Source organism: Heterodontus francisci, chromosome 15 (assembly GCF_036365525.1).
Source record: "Heterodontus francisci isolate sHetFra1 chromosome 15, sHetFra1.hap1, whole genome shotgun sequence".
NCBI classification, from domain to species: Eukaryota; Metazoa; Chordata; class Chondrichthyes; order Heterodontiformes; family Heterodontidae; genus Heterodontus; species Heterodontus francisci.
Window position 1 is genome coordinate 50,299,956 of NC_090385.1, and position 20,849 is coordinate 50,320,804.

The 20,849-nt window shown below is 40.0% G+C and overlaps 1 protein-coding gene across 1 annotated transcript in view; it reads left to right on the forward strand.

Moving 5' to 3' along the window:
- The window catches only part of morc3b (MORC family CW-type zinc finger 3b), a 34,144-nt gene extending 13,815 nt beyond the window's left edge, over positions 1-20,329 (forward strand). Inside the window, exons 3-4 of the mRNA XM_068047518.1 lie at positions 10,990-11,122; positions 19,823-20,329. Coding sequence (XP_067903619.1) covers positions 10,990-11,122; positions 19,823-20,051 — 362 coding nt within the window. The 3' untranslated portion in view covers positions 20,052-20,329. The remainder of the gene's footprint in view (positions 1-10,989; positions 11,123-19,822) is intronic.
- Positions 20,330-20,849: the final 520 nt, after the last annotated feature.

The window sequence follows — 20,849 nt, forward strand, 5'->3', positions numbered from 1 at the left end:
TATTGTAAATAGTTACCTCTCATCAAGTACAGTCCCTCGCCCTTTCAAATCTGCTGTCATACCCTCTTTCTCAAAGAACCCCACCCTTGACCCCTCTGTCCTTGCATACTTACTACCCCATCTTCAGCATCCCTTTCCTCTCCAAAGTCATTGAACGTGTTGTTGCTTCCCAAATCCGTGTCCATCTTTACCACAACTTCATATTTGAACCTCTCCAGTCAAGTTTTGCAGCTGCCACGGCACTGAAATGGACCTAATCAAAGTCACAGTTATGTCCCCGTGACACCTTGTGCGGTATCCCCCCTCTTCCTTCTTGACCTATCTGCAGCCTTTGATACAATTAACCACACCATCCTCCTCCAGTGCCTCTCTGCTGTTGTCCAGCTGAGTGCGACTGCTCTTACCTATCCAGTCACAGCCACAGAGAATCTCCTGCAATGGTTTTTTTTCCCAGCCCTACTCCAGTACCTCTGGAGTCTCCCATGGATCTATCTTTGGCCTCCTTCTATTTGTAATCTATATCCTACCCCTCACTGGCATCATCTGAACACACAATGTCCGATGACAGCACCCAACTCTCCCTCTCTAGAATTCCCTCCCTAAACCTCTAGGGCTCTCCAATTCTGTTTTATTTGCTTCTTTCAAATCTACTTGTTTGACCAAGCTTATGGCCTCCAGCGCTAATATCTCTTACTCTCATTTGGTGTCTATTTTTGTCTGAATCCGCATTTGTGAAATGTCTTAAGATGTTCTATCTTAAAGACATTTACAAATGCAAGTTTTTGTTGTTATAGGTTATTACTGTACCTCTTTGTTATTGCTTTAGTTTTTTATAAAAGTCTTGCAGTTATGAAACATGTTGTCCAGAATTTTTTTTATTTCAGTTTAATAACCCGTAGTAGTTAACATTGCAAATGACAACTAATTGGAGTTTTAAGCAGGGAAAATAACAAAAATATTGTGCTCAGGATCTGGGTGATGTCGCAAGGCCACATATATTGTACACCTGGTGTTGCTCTGAGAAGTCATTTTCTTGTAACTTTTTGAATTTATCCCTGCCACACCAGGCTACTTGAGAGGGCATTAAAAGTTATACATTATAGAGAGAGTCATGAGAGAGATACAGCACTGAAACAGGCCCTTCGGCCCACTGAGTCTGTGCCGACCATCAACCAGCCATTTATACTAATCCTACATTAATCCCATATGGGATTACATTAATTCCATTATATGGAACTCGAATCACAGGTAAACTAATGCAGGTAGGAAAGGAGGTTCCCATCTCTGAAGGACATGAGTGAACCAGTTGGTTTCTTCCAACAAGCCAGCATTTTTCATGGTAATCCTTTGCTGTTGCTTGGCCACAAATGACCACATTTATTGAATTCAACTTAATCTGCCATAGTGAGACTTGAACTCTCAATCTCTGGGTTACTCGTATAGTATCATTACCACAAATGTCGGCCATGGCTCAGTTGGTAGCATTCTTGCCTCTGAGTCAGAAGGTTATGGGTTCAAGTCCTACTCCAGAGACTTGAGCACAAAAATCTAGGCTGACACCTCAGTATAGTGCTGAGGTAGTGATGCACAGTTGGAGGTGCTGTCGTTCGGATGAAACATTAAATGGAGGCCCTGTCTGCCCTCTCAGGTAGGCGTAAAAGATCCCATGGCACGATTTCAAAGAAGAGCAGGGGAGGTATCGCTGGTGTTCTGGCCAATATTTATCCCTCAATCAACAACAACAACAAGTTGTATTGATATAACGCTCTAATAAGATGTCCCAAGACGTTTTATAGGAGCATTATAAGCAAAATTTGACACTGAGCTGAATCACAGAATTGTTACAGTGCAGAAGGAGGTAATTCAGCCTATCATGTCTGTACCAGCTCTCCAAATGAGCAATTCAGTTAGTGCCATTCCCCCATCTTCTCCCCATAACCCTGTACATTCCTCCTGTTCGTGTAACAGTCTAAGCCCCACCACACTCTAAGGCAGTGCATTCCAGACCTCAACCACTTGCTGTGTGAAAAAGTTTTTTCTCATGTCGCTTTTGCTTCTTTTGCCAATAACTTTAACTTTAAATCTGTGCCATCTCGTTCTCGATCCTTTCACGAGTGGGAACAGTTTCTGCCTATCTATTCTGTCCAGACCCCTCATGGTTTTGAATGCCTTTGTTAAATCTCCTCTCAGCCTTCTTTTCTCCAAGGAAAACAGTCCTAACTTCTCCAATCTATCTTTCTCCACATTGAAGCTCATCTGCCACTTGTCCACCCATTCCACCAAATTGTCAATGTCCTTTTGAAGTTCTGCACTATCCTTCTCACAGTTCATAATGCTTCCAAGTTTCGTATCGTCCATAAACTTCGAAATTGTGCCCTGTACACCTAGATGTAGGTCATTAATATATATGTCGGGAAGCGCAAGGGTCTCAATATTGACCCCTGGTGAGCTCCACTACAAACCTTCCTCCAACCCGAAAAACATTCATTAACCACTACTCTCTGTTTCCTGTCACTCAGCCAATTCCATATACATGTTGCGACTGTCCCGTTTATTCAGATATGTAACTTTGTTCACAAGTCTGTTGTGTGGCATTGTATCAAATGCCTTTTGTAAATCCATGTACTCCACATCAACTGCATTGTCCTCATCAACCGTTTCTGTTACCTCTTCAAAAAACTCCAGAAAGTTCGTTAAACATTATTTTCCCTTAAGAAATCCATGCTGGCTTTCTTTAATTAACCCACATTTGTCCCAGTGACTATTAATTTTCTCCCAAATTATTCTTTCTAGAAGTTTCCCCACCACCAAAGTTAAACTGACTGGCCTGTAGTTGCTGGGCTTATCTTTACACCCTTTTTTGAACAAGGATGTAACATTTGCAATTCTCTAGACTTCTGACTTCATCCCTGAGGCTAAGGAAGACTGAAAAATTATGGTTAGTGCCTCCGCAATTTCCACTCACACTTCGCTCAGTATCCTTGGATGCACCTCATCCAGTCCTGGTGCCTTATCCATTTTAAGTATAGGTAGCCTATCCAATATCTCTTCCTTTATCAATTTTAAAGCCTTCTCGTGTATATATTACCTCCTGTTTCTCCATTGCCTGGGTTACATCATCTTCCTTGGTAAAGACAGGTGTAAAGTATTCATTTAATACCTCAGTTATGCCCTCTGCCTCCATGCGTAAATCCCCTTTTTGGTCCCTAATCGGCCCCACTGCTTTTTACCAGCTTTTTACTATTTATATGTCTATAGAAAACTTTGGGATTCCTTTTTATGTTAGCTACCAATCTCTTGTCATACTCTATCTTTGCTTCTCTTATTTGCTTTTTCACTTCCCCTCTGAACCTTCTATATTCAGCCTGGTTCTCAGTAGCATTTTCTACCAGACATCTGTCATAAACACATCTTTATCTTAATTTCAATTTCTCTCATCATCCATGGAGTTCTGGCTTTGTTTACCCTACCTTTCCCTTTTGAGGGAATATACCTTGACTGTGTCAGAAGTACCTTTTCTTTGAAGGTAGCCCATTGTTCAGCTATCGTTTTTCCTGCCAACCTTTGGCTCCAATTTATTTGTCCCAGATCTGTTCTTACCCCATTGAAGTTCACTTCCCCCCCAGCTAATTATTCTTACTCTGGATTTTTCTTTGTTCTGTTCCATAGTCAGCTTAAACATTATGTTACAATGATCACTGTCCCCTAAATGTTCTCCTATTGACACTTGATCCACTTGGCCCATCTCATAAGTTGATATTGGGGTAACATCAGAAAAACATTCTGGCCATTATCACATTGCTTTCATGGGAGCTGATGTATGCCAGTTGGCTGCCATGTTTCCTACATTACAACAGTGACTGCACTTCAAAAAGTACGTCATTGGCTGTAAAGCACTTTGGGATGTCCTGAGGCTGTGAAAGGCATTATATAAATGCTAGTCATTCTTTTCTTTAGTTCTGCTGCACCCCAGTGTTAACATAATGTCAATATCTTTCTCCCATTGTGGGTGCTTTGGGACTTTAACATTAATGAAACAGAGACTTTAGATAGGCTTCAGGTGCTAAATGCCAATTAGGCAGTTAAACTGAATCCTTGGGTACTTAGAGGGACAAGGGAGGGAGATTTTTGATGCACTTGACAGAGGTTCCAACAGATTGGAAACGGGCAAATGTTGTTCACATCTGCAAAAAGATAATGGATGTATACCTTGCAACTAAAGTCTCAATAGGTTACCCTCAATAATCAAAAACCAGTGGAATTGATGAGCAAAAACAAACCGGGGAATGCCTGTATGAAATTAACTTCATAACTGACAGCCAGCACAGCTTTAGAATGGTTAGATTTTGCCTCATCAACTTCATAGACTTTAAGGTGACATTTCAAATTAACAGGAGGAAGCAACCATATAATGTAGGGAACCTTACTTCTAAAAGACTTTTACGAAAGTAATACATGAGAGATCCCTTTACAAACTAAGGCTATCATGGTTGGGGATTAGTAAATAGCCAAAGGGCAAGAAAAAGAGGGTCATCATAAGAGCAAATAGATTACCTTGGGGAGAAGTATTGATTTGGCATCCTGTTCCTTGTATACATAAATTAACTTAAATGGAAGTGTTAATGCAAAGTCATTAAATTAGAAGCTATTACTAAACTGGAATAATGAATTCACCATACCGAAACAGAGTGTGGTAGCAATAAACAAAGCAAATAAGATACTGTATTATACTGCCCTTTCAGCTGAGACTCAGGTGTTCAGGCTGAAACCATACAGGGCTATAGTTAAGTCACATTTGGTGTACTGCATACATATCTGATTACTGTGATGTATAGAAACCATGCAGAGATCATGTAAAGGTGAGCAATGAGGCTGATTTTCTAGTTTCAGGAAAGAACTATGAGGATGAAGCTTGCTAAGATGGGGCTCTTTTGTTTTGAAGGGGATTAGGATGGAGTTCTGTGAGACATTGGCAATCATTATGAGGGAGTCATTGGACACTCGGGAGGTGTCAACAACTTGGAAATAGGCCAATGTGCCTTTAAGAATTAAGAACAAGTGTGACAATTTAGGCAACTGCAGACCCAATAGCCCTACTTCAATCCCATGTATTATAATGTGTTCCATTCTCAGATGTGAGCTTGGAATGTTTAAACAATAACTTATTTAGCAACAGTCAACATGGATCCCAAAGAGGAAGATCTCTCTGTTTTTGAGGAAATGACATTCAAGGTGCACTTTGGTAAATCCTACAACATTTTGTACCTCGACTTCCAGAAGGCGTTTCACAAAGTTCCACACAAAAAAGTGCAAAGCTGAGGGCATTCAGGATATATCTTGAGTACAAACAATATTGGCTGATGGATAAAAAAACAACAGGTGTTTCATAGAGGTGTTATGTTGGGTTAACAGATGTGCTGGGTGGGGTACCTCAGAGTTTGGTCTTTGGCTCATTAATTTTCCTAATTTGTATCAGTGAAGCTAAATTGAGAAACCCTAATGCAACCTGATCAAATTTAGAGATTATACTAAACTAGAAGGAACAGTCCAATTGAAAGAAGCACCTCAAGTTACAGAATAAGGTGGACAAAACATGTAAAGAGGCATAACAAGAACATAAGAAGTAGGAGCAGGAGTCGACCATGCAGCCCGTCAAGCCTGCTCTGCCATTCAGTGCAATCATGGCTGATCTTTGGCTTCAATTCCACTTTCCTGCCCGCTCCCCATATCACTTGATTCCCTGAGAAACCAAATGTCTTTCTGTCTCAGCCTTAAATATACTGAATGATGGAGTATCTACAACCCTCTGGGGTAAAGAATTCCGAAGATTCACAACCCTTTGAGTGAAGAAATTTCTCCTCATCTCAGTCCCCTTATTCTGAGACTGTGCCCCCATGTGGCAGATAAAATTTCATTTAGCGAAATGTAAAGTACTACATATAAGGAAAAATGGTCAACATGCATAACCCCATGAACGGTGTTGAAATCATGAAAGGTGAAGTGGACAGAGAACTAGGAGTCTGAGTAGTCTGTCTCCACTTGTCCAAGAAATGCAGATCAGCAATCAACAAAGCCAATAGAATGTTGAACTAGATGGCCAAAACAGTATAACACAAAATAGAGGAAGTCATGATCAAACTGCATCTTGAATGCTATGTTCTTATCTAGTTGCCGAGATAGAAAAGAGGCATACATATGATTGGAAATAGTGCAAAGGGCCACAAGCCTGATCCTCAGTCGTAGAGGTCTAAATTATGAGGAAAGACTGGGGAAACTACATCTTTTCAACTTTGAAAAGAGATATCTGAGAGATTTCTTAGAGGTAAGAAAGTTTGTAAACATAAGGTAAATTTGGACTGAGAGAGTAGAACAACAGAGTGACAGGTTTTAACTGGTAAAAGGTAATCAGGTACATTATATCAGGAAACTTGCGCCGTACAGTGATCATATGAAATGGACTCACAAATGGAATGGTGGAGGTGAGAACCCAGGAATTGTTCAAACAAACTTAAATGTTGCAGTGTTGGTATAGGCTTCAGGATCATTCTGGATGGTTGAACTAAGATGGGGCAAGTTTCTTTCCTCACCTGTAGTTATCCTATAATCTTGTTTATCAAAAAAAAGGTGTCTCAAGGTATCTTGTGGAGATATTTAAGATCCTTTTTGGGATAGAAAAAATAAACCCAAAAGGACAGCAGGATAAAAAGGCGTCTATTTAGGCAATGAAAGACAAATTTAAGACAGAGGTTAGGAAATACATTTTTACAGAAAGGGTTATGAACAGTTGGAAGAGGTTTTCAGGAAATGTGGTTCATCCCAGTACATGGGACTCACTTAAGAGACAGCTGCTGCATTTGTAGGATGCAGTAGGATTGGTATTCTGGAGGAATTAGATAAAATGGGCAGATAGGTTGTTTTCTTCCAAAGCTATTTTGTGAGGTGTGCTGACTCTTGATATAGAGACGGAATTAATGGCTTTTCAACAAGTTGGAAAGAGTTGAAAAACTGGTGAAGAGTATTCAAAGATCATCTCGGGGAAGCAATGAAAAAACATTAAAAGAACAAAGAACCCCAAAAGCAGTGGAAAGGCAAGGGTAAGCTTCAAAGTAGATGGAAGAAAATGGAAAGAAAGTGAGGGATAAGGCTAAGACGTGAAATTGCTGAAGTCACTGTTCAGACCAGGAAGCTGCTGAAAACTACCAAACTGTTCATGAAGTTTGCATTGAACTTAGTTGGAAAAATATAGGTGGTTAAAGACAAAATGGTAATGGAAAGGAATTGAATTGACCCTGATGTAAGTAGGTCAGGATAACACTTGCAGATGGACAGATGCTTGGTTACCCAGCCTGCATTTTGTCTCCGCAATGTAAATGTAACCATACTATCTGCAGCAAATACCTTGCACTGTATTTGATGAAGTACATGGAAATTAATGCCTCACATGGAAGAAATATTTGGGACCCTGGCAGTGGTATGGGAAGAAGTAAATGTTTCATAAATGAGACATAGCGTCTGTTTATATTTGTGTGAGAAAGGCAGATAGAAGTCAGAGTATCCCAGAGCGAACAGTTCTGAGAACAAAAGCAGAGATGGGAAGGAAACATTTCCATAGTGGTTGGATCATGTTGTAGCTAGCAAAAATGGCAGATGGTAATCTAGTGAATTCAGAAGTGAGGGGGGTGAAAGATGTAGCCAGACAGAACCCGATCATTTTCGTATTGGGTAGTAGAGGGAATGAGAGTGGAGACACAAGAAACGGTGCAGAGTTGTTCAAGAGCTGTGTCAACCAAGATGAGCGAGAACATTTGCTCAAAGAATCAGCTAAGGCAAAAGGAGAATGCTTCAAAAGCTCTAGTACAAAAAGTGCATCACAGCAGTTTTCACAAAAACAGAAATTGGGAGAAATGAGTGGAGTCTTTGCAAGAGTTGAGATGAGAAGAGTTGTGTAATTTCAACTTATTATCCAACATTGGCTTGTCTTTTCTGTCTCTGGATTTCAGCAGAACTGCTGTGCACAGCATTTTCTATTATTTTTAGTCTCTAGTCAGCAGCATCATGGCTATATAGCTAGCTATAAAGTAACTCTAGCTCTGTGAGATTACTAGGAAACCGTTATGTAACAAAATTATTGTAAGGCAAAGAGTGGAAGCCAATTAAGCTTTATAATGTGAGTTGAAGCATGTTTTCTTAGTGCCCCCTAACATAAGAACATATGAAATAGGAGCTGGAGTAGGCCATTCAGCCCTTTGAGCCTGCTCCGCCATTCAGTTAGATCATGGCTGATCTACTTCAATGCCACTTTCCTGCACTATCCCCATATCCCTTGATGTTTTTAACATGTAGAAATCTATCGATCTCAGTTTTGAACATACTCAGGGACTGAGCTCCACAGCCCTCCGGGGCAGAGAAGTCCAAAGATTCACCACCCTCTGAGTGAAGAAATTCCTCCTCATCTCAGTCCTAAATGGCTTGTCCCTAATTCTGAGACTGTGTACCCTGGTTCTGGGCTCCCCAACCAGTGGAAGCATGCTTCCTGCATCAACCCTGTCACGCCCTGTAAAAATTTTGTATGTTTGAATGAGATCACCTCTCATTCTTCTGAACTCCAGAGAATAAAGGCACAATTTATTTAATCTTTCCTCATAGGACAATCCCTCCATCCCAGGAATTAGTTTGATGAACCTTTGTTGCACTCCCTCTATGGCAAGCATATCTTTCCTTTGGTAAGGAGACCAAAACTGCACACAATACTCCAGGTGCAGTCTCACTAAGGCTCTATATAATTGCAGTAAGACATCTTTATTCCTATACTCAAATCCTCTTGTAATGAAAGCCAACATACCATTTGCCTTCTTAATTGCTTGCTGTACCTGCATGTTAGCTTTCAGTGACTCATGAACAAGGACACCCAAGTTCCTTTGAAATTCAACACTTCCCAGCCTCTCACCATTTAAGAAATACTCTGTATTTCTGTTTTTCCTACCAAAGTGGATAACCTCACATTTCTCCAAATTGTATTCTATCTCCAAGTTTTTGTCCACTCACTTAGCCTGTCCAAATTCCCTTGAAGCGTCTTTGCATCCACCTCACAACTCACTTCCATCTGGTTTTGTGTCATCTGTAAACTTGGAAACGTTACATTTAATCCCCACATCCAAATGATTGATATAGATTGTGAATAGCTGGGGCCCAAGCACTGATCCTTGCAGTAACCCACCAGTCACAGCCTGCCAATCCAAAAATGACCCATTTATTATTCTTCTCTGTTTTCTGTCCGTTAACCAGTTCTCAAAGCAGTATATTCCCCGCCCCCCACCAGTCCCATGTGCTCTAATTTTGTTTCCTAACCTCTTGTTGGGACCTTATCAAAAGCTTTCTGAAAATCTAAATATAGCACATCCACCGGTTCCCCCTTATCTGTTCTGCTAGTTACATCCTCAGAAAACTCCAACAGGTTTGTTAAACATAATTACTCTTTCATAAATCCATGTTGACTGTGCCCAATCCTACCATAGTTTTCTAAATGTCCTGTTATCACATCCTTTATTATAGATTTTAGCATTTTCCCTACAACTGATGTTAGGCTATAGGAATGTAGTTCCCTGTTTTCTCTCTCCCTCCTTTCTTTAAGTAGTGGGGTTACATTTGCCACCTTCCAATTTGCACAAACTATTCCAGAGTCTATCGAATTTTGAAAGATGACCACCAATGCATCTACTATCTCTACAGCCACCTCTTTCAACACTCTGGTGTGTAGATCATCAGGTCCAGGGGATTTATCTGCTTTAAGTCCCATTAATTTCTCTAGTTTTTTTTTTGCTAATATTAATATCTTGTAGTTCCTTATTTAGACTAGTCCCTTGATTCTCCATTATTTCTAGGAGGTTTTTAATATTTTCCTTCGTGAAGACAGTCACAAAGTATTTGTTTAGTTTCTCTGCCATTTCCTTATTCCCCACTATAAATTCTCCTGAGTCTGCTTGTAATGGACCCATATTTGTCTTTTCTAATCTTTTCCTTTTTACATACCTATAGAAGCTTTTACGTTTTTATGTTTCTCGCTAGTTTACTCTCGTATTCTATTTTCCCTTTCTTAATGGTTCTATTAATCTTTTTCTTGGTTCTCTTTTGCAGAATTCTAAAATGCTCCCAATCCTCAGGCTTCCCATTTTTTGGCAACTTTATAGGCCTCTTCCTTTGCTGTAATACAATCCCTGATTCCTTTTGTTAGCCACGGTTGGAATACTTTCCTTGCTGGGTTTTTGTGCATTAAAGGAATGTATTTTTGTTGTAACATAGAGCAGCTGGAATAACAGACTGTTGTAGTATGAGGACATAAGTATCAATAGGTCCCGGTTTGAGCCTTTGCTAAATTTTCTCATATCAGACGAGACTAAAGGAGGAGCATCACTTTGGGTCTTGGCATGTCTGTGGTGGAGAGTTGAAAAAACAAACAGGAGCCTGGCACCTGCAGGAAAGTGTGTGTATACATTCTGTGACAATAGGATTGATCTCTGCTGTGAAGTCCTCTGTGATTGAATTGCCTGCTGACACTTGCCATCTGAGAAAAGACCACATGCATGAGGCATTCACGAATCACTGGCATCTATGGAACTGTATAAGTCATAAGCCAGAGCCTTCAGGGGAGTGAGGGTGAAATTTACAGGATAACAGGCAGAAGAACTGTTCAAATAGGACATAAGGGAATCTCAGTCTTTAATGGTGAATCATGTGCAAGCTCCTTTAAATGTGAATTATAAACATACATATTAAATATTTAAATGCATTTCCCTCCAAAATATCTTGAAGATGTGGAGTTCATGATGCTGGAATGGCTGTTTCTTTCTCATGACCATTTTTGAGATAAGTTGACAGATGGGTAACAAATGTATATGAGAATTTGTGTATAGTTTCATTTTATTGCCCAACCACTTTCTGTTTGCGAGAAGCAAGTAACTGATTTCATGATAAGTCCCTTTACTATTCCAGATAATGCATGTGATCCAGGAGTGTGTGCCAAACAAATGTGGATTGACGTGACTGAGATTAAAAATGAGCTGTGCCTGACCTTCACTGATAATGGGAATGGAATGACTCCAATTAAGCTACACAAAATGTTGAGGTAAAGTGCTTAAGGGTGAACAAAATGAACAACATTTTATTAAGATATATTGTCAAAGAAAATAAAGGGGAAAGTATACAAAATGCAGTTTAGAATTTATTTAGTGAGCTAAATACAGCAAGTGCAAACACAACTAAATACGAGACAAAATATGTTATAGAACAGCAAAGTATGCAACAGGTGAAAGGTAGTGCAGAACAGAACCACAATATATAAAAACTGCTTAGTTTATCAATTCTCACCGTTCTGAGTTCATTATGAACCTCCTTCTTACACCTGTTGATTTATTAAGTTAAATATCACTAAGTCCCTTCACTTGCTTCTTCTGAAAAATGTCAAGCAGCGAGAATAACTAAAAACATACAAAAATAAGGGTGGGAAAAGACCACCAGGCCAATCCAGCCCACTGCATCTATGTGATGTTCATACATACACCTCCTGACACCCCAAAACCTTGCCTTCACCTTCAAGGCAGAAGTCATGCGTGTGATGGAATACTCTCCACTTGCCTGGATGAGTGTAGCTTCAACAACACTCAGGAAGCTAGACACCGTGCAGGACGCTTGATCGGCAGCCCACCACCACAAACATCCAACACTGGTGCATCATGGCTGCAGTGTGCACTACCTACAAGATGCATTTCAGTAATTTGCTAAGGCTTTTTTGATAGCACCTCCAAACCCACAATCTCCACCATCTAGAAGGACAAGACAGCAGGTGCATGGGAACGCCATCACCTCCACGTTCCCCTCCAAGTCACACACCATCCAGACTTGGACATATATCGCCATTCCTTCGTCATCACTGGGTCAAAATCCTGGAACTCCCTACCTAACAGCATTGTGGAAGTACCTTCACCACATGGACTGCATGTAGTTCAAGAACTAGGCATAATCAATAACGTACACATCCCAAGAACGAATATAAAATAAATTGACCATGCATTCTACTGGGAGAGGCAAAAAAAGAGGAGTAAACTTGATAATTAAATTGTTATTGAAAGATTATTTAGCTTTAAAATCCATTTATCTATCAATAATGCATGATGCTTTTTGTTTCATTTTCCCCTGATTTCTTTGTTTGTTTGAAAAGGAAATTTGGGTGAGCCAGTCCTCCTTGAATTTTTAATGACATCTTTCCTTTATGTGAAGGTACTTACTGCATCCTCATGATATTGCGCTTTAGACAATCCTGCAATTCACTGGCATATTTCAGAATAGAACCTTTTCATGTTATTACATATTCAGGTGACCTTTCAGTGCTAATGTGCTGTGACTACTGGCTGACTGGAATGTCTTCTGCAGCCAATGTGATATCATTAGTTTGATTTTCTCAAATATATTATTGTTCCAATCTTGCCGCCTTATATTTTTATGTTTTGCTATTATCAATTGGGTGGGTGAACACCTCCTGAAATTTTTAGTGATGTTCTTCCTGATGATGTATCTCGGTGGGATGGAGCTTTAAGAAATTATGCAATCCATTGGTCCATTATAAATTATGACTCAAAACCATATTTGCTGTTACCTCTTATATGCACTACTGTACATTCAGGACAATTAAAGTTCATCTGTTATGAATGATCCTATCTATTTAATTAGTCCAGTCTCTCTGAAAAAATCCTTTTACTCATTACTTGCCATATAGATTCATGTCATCAGCAAATATTAATTATACTAGTGTATATACCCTGTTCCACATCATTAACAAACATTATAAATTGGGATCCAGAAAGAGTTCCAGAAGAGATTTCTGTGGTACAGGATAGAGCAAACCCAACAAAATGCACAACAGATCAAAGCACAACACAATAAATATACAATGTAGCCCATACATAGTGTAGCACAACCAACAGACCAAACCTGGTGTTTTACAACACAATAAGCATATGACTGTTCTAAGCACCGTGTAGCATAGCAAAACAAAATACGTGATTCTGGTCAAATGCAGTGATATACAACACAATATCATGCAATGTAACACAAAATTTGACAAATCACTGGACCTGTAAATTGCATTGGAGTGCACTAAGCACGATTAGGTAGTGTATGTACTCATACTGGAGTCTAGAAGCCATCTGTGGTCTCCATCTATGACCCTCCGTATACTTGATTTATCTCTAGGTTTTCTTTTACAGCCTGCCCAACCTCAAGTAGAGGTTCAATACCTGAAAAATCTGTTCAGGGACCCCCCGCTCTTCACAACATTTGTGAATGATTGATTTGGACTAGGAATCCTTAGGAGAAGTATGAATTTTTTTGTGCATAAAATACATGGGAATACCTATTAAAAGGCACAGAGCACGTGAAAGGATTCCACTAAAGTAGAACTATTTTAACAGAATTATAGACCTAAATTTTTTTCATTTGTTTATTTTGGGGTGTGGGCAGTGTCTGGTCCTCATTTGGCAAATGCTGCATGATTGAAATCGGGAACTCACTGTATAAAGATTCACAGGTGCTGAGCTGCATTCTGCCATTGGTACAACTTGTTGCATCATTCCTGAGAGAGGCATCCTTATAAAGGTATAGGTTGGGATTTTGACCTTTGGCAAACAGTTAGTGAATAATTCTGGTGCAGCAGAACATAAAGCACATGATACAGACCAAATGTAGTGAAGCAGGACACAATACAATACAGCAGAGTGGAACAGAGAATAGTAAAGCAGAGTGTAACATAGCACAACACAATGTAAAGTAAATGGTACATAATCAGACTGTAGAAACATATCGTAATTCCAGTAGGCATACTATATCCCGGTTATAATAACCGGGTAATTTATAAGCTATTTTACTGCTTCTTAGGTAGGGCCCTACCAAATTCGTGGCTGTGAAAATTACATCATGGACCGTGAAATCTCAGGTCCTCTGTGAAATTGGCCATTTTGTGAACTTTACATGTTTTATTCATTGACACATGGCTCACCTTACTGATTGCTGGGCATGTTGAGAGCATCACGTGTTTTTGTGAGTGACACGAGGCTCAACTCACTGATTAGTAGATGAGGGAATGCTTCTCTCAAAACTACATCGGAAGCCAAGGGTTAGCAAACAAATGAGAATGCTGGAATGAGCAAATCAAAAATGGCCATAACCATTACTGCAGCACATTGATTGAAAGAATTAGGAAGCCAAATTCTGTATGCTGATGTGGAATGTTTTGTTGGATCATACACGTTCAGTGCCACTTGGAGCCTGAAAGTCATTGCAGCAGGAAGAGAGCATCTGACACCGCACTGCTGGAAAATGAACACGCAAAAAAAATCTGATTTCTTCGTTTTTGAGAAGTCGACAGAGGGCTCAGAAAATCGTCGGTTGGTTGCAATGGAACTTGTGGATGCTTTTGCAAGTGCCACATACCATTGGAAAAATTTGATCACCTAAAGCTGTTCAAAATGGTGGCTGATTGCTAAGCGCAAATAAACTACCTATCGAAAGTTTTTACACACATTGTGAGGAGATAAAGTCTCAGATTAACGCATGTGACTTGCAATTATTTGAGATGAGTCCACCGTAAAACAAGACAACTGTGTGCTACATGTTTTGTTTGATTTTATGTCCGGTAAGGCCAAAAGTGTAAGTCAGGAAAGCTAACATCAGTGCTTGCAGATTGCGTCCACTTAGAAGCTGTTAGTTACACCACAGTTTCCCAAGAGATAATTAAAACCGTTTCAAACTATGGTGCAGATTTCAACAATGTGTCTATTTTCGTTGGTGACAATGCAACTTTCATGACAAAATCTTTCAAATCGTGCTCCAAGGAGTGAAGCCTAATGCTGTCCATATTACATGTAATACACATGTAATTTCTTTTGTCAGTGAGCTGTGGAAAAGCGAGTTTGGTAAAGTCAACAAACTGGTCAGTTACTTTAAAAAGATCTTGAAACACTGCCCCGCAAGCTTCGATACAGGCAGCACATTGCAAATGCGGCTGAAATGGCTGAAATTGGGGAACAAAACATTGCCCTTTCTCCAGAGCCAGCAATTACACGTTGGAATTCTTGGTTTTGGGCAGTATTATGCAGCTCACCTGAAATATTACTCAGACTTCATCTCCGAAGAGCTTACACTGACACTGAAATGCAGCTTTTAACAGACAATGTAACCTTTCTAAAAAAAAAAACTCAGCTTAATGAGGAGGTTCAGTTTATTTCAAGAATGCTACATGATTGATGGATTTAATCACTTGGTTTGAATCTCGACACGTCACAATCCACAATGTTTACAATAAAGGAATGGAGGTACTGTTTAGGCTGAAGCACAGTCAAACAAACAACACTCTGATGATGCTGAATTAAATGCCTATGCTCAACAGGTGCTTTCTTGCATGGCAAATAAGTTCAAACAATATTACTGCTACAGGGAAGAGTCAAGCAGTGAAGAAAAAGCAGCTCAGAGGTTTCAAAAACCTTCTGCAGCATTCCTGAAAGCTGTGCATATCTTTGACCTGCACAAATGCACCTGTTGATGGTGGATTTAAACTTGTTTGATGCGATACCTGGCTTTGACAAGAACTGTAGGCTTGAGATTCCTGCTTATAAAAGCATTGCAAAAGAAGCAGATTGTGCTTTGCCTGTGCTGCAGTTTTGGAACTCTGTGGCATGCAGAATCCCCCACCTTGCAAGTCTAGCGCAGGCCTGTCTGGCAATTCCAACTGGCCGCAGAGAGAGCTGTGTCTAAACACTGACAAGTTTTCATAGTTCAGAGACGGAATGAAGGAAGAGACAGTTTCAGGTTGCTCCTTGCCCGCATTCAACCACTGACTTCAGTGAGTAAAGAATGTGACCTGCTTATAGTCAGCTATTTACAATATGTCTTGAGTATACAATAAATGCCATTTGAAACCAGAAACCTCCTTGTCTTTTTTTGTTTTAAATAGATCATTTTCGTGGTTTGTTGTGACACTGTGAAATTTACGATTTAAATACATGAAATTGTGAAATTCACAATTCTTAAATTGCTGTGACTGTGAAATTTGACTGTAAATTTGGTAAGATCTTATTCAAAGGGCCTGCAAATGCCTTAAAATATTCTTAAAGCAAAAAAGTGATTAGCGTTTTTGAGAATGTTCCTCATAATTTTGACATATTATTCATGCAACCAAAACAATGATACAGATTCTTCATATCAGAATCCATTTGCTAATTATTTTGTGTTCTAATTCACTAAAAAGCATATCTATGAAAGTTAATATGAAGTGATATTAACAAATTAGACTCTTCTAGGTCTGAAATTATGTTAGTGTCACTATGGAGCATTTATTTGTCTTGTAGGGAAACTTCTAATCTAATTAATTTGAATATGCAGATTATGTCCAGCAAATAAACCCTGTAGGTTTTATAAAGCTAGATCTGTGATTTTGTTGCACTTTTTGTTGAGCATATTTTGCTTTAATGTGCTCCATCAATAAGATAATGCACGCACCCACTGACTTCAAGATAGCTGTGTGAGGCAGCTTTGCTCAGTTTCCAGGACCTTTCTCTCTGTTTTGAATGTTTTGGGTATGAGCACATATTCTAGGTTGACAAGCTAATCCATTACTGAAGGAGTGTTGCATTGTTAGACATGCAATTTTTCAATGAGGCAGTAAACCGGCATCGTGTCTACCTATTCAGGTATGCTCAAAGAGTGTCCTGGCTTGCATTTCCCTTTTAAGAAAATACTGGCAAAAACGGACGGACTGGTTATTCACCTTAATACTTGTCTGATATAGCTGGAATGGAATGGCTGCCACGTTTGTGTACAGAACAGCTGCAAGAGTAATTTATTGAATGAAGGACTTTGCTACATAAATAGAAGGAATTATTTTGTTCAGTCATGACCTTTGAGTCATTCTTGAAATATAGATCTGTTACAACCCCTTGTTTTACTACAGTTTACAGCATTGGTGGGATGTGATTCTCTGAGAAGTTCCATCAGCATCACTGCTACAAATTCAGGTCTCATAAATACCTTCTTGTTGCTGCTGTGTGCAATCTGTGTTTTGCCTTTATGGGACTTGACTCACACTGCCCTATGTCTACTTGTACAATAGTGGGACCCAGAGGAGCAACAGAAGAATGCCCTTGTAACCTGAACTGGATAAATGTGTCTTTTGCATGTATGTTTCTTTAATCTTTCCAAAAGCTGACTAAGTTAACAGTAAATAAGGCAAAATTTGGTTCAAATCATAAGCTGTTTTATTCCACATTAATGTGAAATATACGGTGCAATATTATAATGAGAATCATTCAGTTCAATTAGTATAACTTGCACTTGTTTAATGATAGAAACTATGAGTGCACAACACCATCTCACTTTACTGGGCCAACTTATTTAACTCAAACAGAATAACTCCTTTGCATCCTGTCATACAGTTCTGAGGAAAGGCCTGCTCTCATTGAAGCCATTTGCTACCTGACTGCCCACACAGTTCTGTTTTCAAAAGCCAACTACCTTTTTAGTGTCTGTGTCTCCTTTGTTAAAAACCTGACTGCAGTGTCAGTATTTCATTGGAATCGACTCTCTCCCCCTGGATCCAACCCCCCCTACCACCCCACCAAAGAGTCCAAGAGCAGCTTGTGTTGCATACGAGACATCACACAAAGCCTTTCATTGATCTGGAACCTGAAACATAAAAACACTTACAACCCTCCTCTGACCCAGGCGATTTTTATATAGCTACCATTTCTTTGTTTTGCTACATTAGAGCAGTGGCCGAAAAGATATAGGTCAGTTTGGCAGCCAGACATCGTGGGCTGAATGTATGGGCCCCGCTGAGGTCAGGAACAGAGGTGAACGGGGCTCGAAAAATACTGGTGTCGCCTGGTATGCTGGTTTCCCAACCCCATTCCCAGCATTGGCCATTTTTGCTGAGGCATGTTCAGGGCTGGCAGGGCTACTCGCCCCATGAGGGTGGTAGCCAGTGTGATGTCTCGTATGCAACACGTACTACACACAAGATTTAAAAGATACACACCAGATATCACACTTTACAGGAGCTGCAAAACAATACTGGAAAAATGCCAGACTTTTCAGCTTGGGTGCTACTGATCCGAAGCTAGAAAATTAAAGCTTGCTTTAGTTCATAGGGCTTTCTGGTACATATTGAGTAGCCAGTTTAAAAAAACCTTGTTAACCATAGTTAAATGAGGCTGACTGGGATTTTCTAGTCAGCTTCCAGTTTCCCGACAGGTTAGTTTAACTGCATGGAGTTGGGCACCCAGTGGCAGGCTGGGGTGGGGTGGAGGGAGGTTGGGGCAGCACTCCAGGCAGGCCTACAAAGGCCATGCTGTAGGGATTTCCTCCCCCCCCCCCCCCCCCCCCCGGCTGTTGAATCTGCTTTTCGTCTGAAGTTTTAATAAAGTTGGTGAAACCGCACCCTCTTACTTACTCTGTACTGCAGCCTGCTGCATCTCAAGCTGGAAGGCCTCTTATTGGCCCTCCAGCTTTGACAGCCCACCTGCTGCCCTTAAATGGACAGGGAGCCTGTCTCCTTGCCAATTAAGGGTGCGTCTCCATGAAAATCCCAAAGAGTGACTGTTTCCCCCTGGGGGTGGGTTTGAGGCCTGGAAACAGACCTGATTCCTCTTTCTTGTCCCAGAGGAAAAATTCAGCCCCATGACTGTATTCCAGTCCCTTGACTGCCTGTAGTGGATACATAAACCACCTGGAATGCTTACATGCAAAATGTTTAATTTACACAATACAAAGGAAGGTCATGTCTGAGAACCGTCTTTCAGTTACAGAATAGGAAAAAACAGGGAGACAGGCTACTCGCACCATATTTCCCGTTGCCTGTCTTTTAAGATGTGTAGACATCTAAAAAAAATGTTTTAATGCAACTTATTGCAGACACATTACAGTTTTATGGGAAAATGCACCTCCTGATGAAGAGGCTGAGTTAGGGACTAGAAGAGCTTCTGATCGATATTTGATCTGTGTGAAGTCTGGTGATCTCAGCCAGGGTAGAATGGATGTGCAGCAATTGACCACATTGCCCCGAAGTAGGGAAGAGGAAAATCAACCAGTTTCCAATAATGATCGTTTGATTCCTGCTGGAAAGTGCACATGTGGATGTCGGGTGCAAATAGATTAGGTTTTTGGTTTCCAGTCAGCTACACTACCCACGCATTGGGCGAGGATCTCCAGTGTCTATGAAATTGTATCCATTCATAAAATAGTGCATTAAAGGAGGGGAGCAAAATTGGGAAAGAACAAACAAAAATGTTGGCTTTGAATTTTGATTTGTGAACTTGCCTTAATTTCACTGATGTAAATTAATTTGTCGCTTACTGAAGACATCAACAAATAAGGTTTCTTTATTCAAACCTTTAAAAAAATGTTTATTATTTCCCCCTTTCCCTTTCTTTCCACTTCATACATGGAGGCAGGAAGAGGAGCTAGGCCTTGACAGTCAGGGCTGTGGATTTCTTGACTGGCAAATTTTCGAAGTGGCAGGTGCAGTTTGAGGAGGCAAATTGAACTTCGCATATATTCAAATTACAAATAGCCCTCAGAACTCGGGACTTCCTGGTTGAAAATGTTTTGTGTCTGCTCTCCTTCCCTTGCAAAAATGGTCTGGTTCTGCCTGGCAACAAATGAGAGAAACCATATTAATTTTGCAACAGTTGGTCATTGAAATAGAAATAATTCTGTATTTAAAAAAAACTTTTATTGTTGAATGTCTTTTTTTTTACTTATTTTCTCACTTGTTTCACAGCTTTGGCTTCACAAATAAAACAGGGAGTAAAAGCCACTTGCCGATAGGAGTATACGGAAATGGATTTAAATCAGGCTCCATGAGGTTGGGGAAGGATGCTCTTGTCTTCACCAAGAATGGCGGAGCTTTAAGTGTGGGCCTCCTATCACAGACCTACCTGGAACAGATTAACGCACAAGCAGTAATCATCCCCATTGTGCCTTTCAACCAACAGAATAATATCCTTTAATGTCATGGATTTTTCATAGTTAATACATTTTATTTTAATTCAGTGTGCTTCCTTCAATATCAGACAGTTTCTTTCCACAGGGTTCCCCTATGTGATGCAAACTTTTGCTTTAGAATGCTCCCACTGTTGTGCTGTACTTAATTTCTCAAGCATAGTGTTATGATATACAGCTCCTACATAATGGACAACTAATTCTAAATGTTTTATTGCTCTACATCTCCTGTGTAATACAATCTTTAGTTTATATAACTGCTCCCTGAAATATTCCATTCATTATATAGAGCATGAGCCACAATTTTAAAAGAAGTCTTGATTCACTGTTACAAACTGAGTTGCATGATCAATGACTTCATCCCTGTATAACTATGCTCCACTAACCTTGAACAGTTTTTCTTCCGGGCACCAATTTGCTAATGAGAGATGTCAGAAGGGATGGGTTCCTTATGTATGGTGAACCCTCCTTCAAATGACAAGAATTGCCATGGCAAGCAGTTTCTCTTTTTTCTTGTTGGATGGGATCCACTGCGCATATACAGTTGTTTGACTTCCAAATCAGTACTGGGAGGACTGACAAGAAAACTCTTAAGAAGTAAATGAACATGGTGGAAAAAGTATACATCAGCATTGAAGTAGATAAACTCTGACTGCTCCGTCATTGGCCTTGTACACTGTTCCAACAAAGCTGAATGCAAACTTCAGGAACAATATTATGTTGTTCTCTTGGGCACTGTGCAACCCTCTGGTCTACACATCAACTTCATTAACTTCAGCTATATCCACATTTTTATTGACTGAACT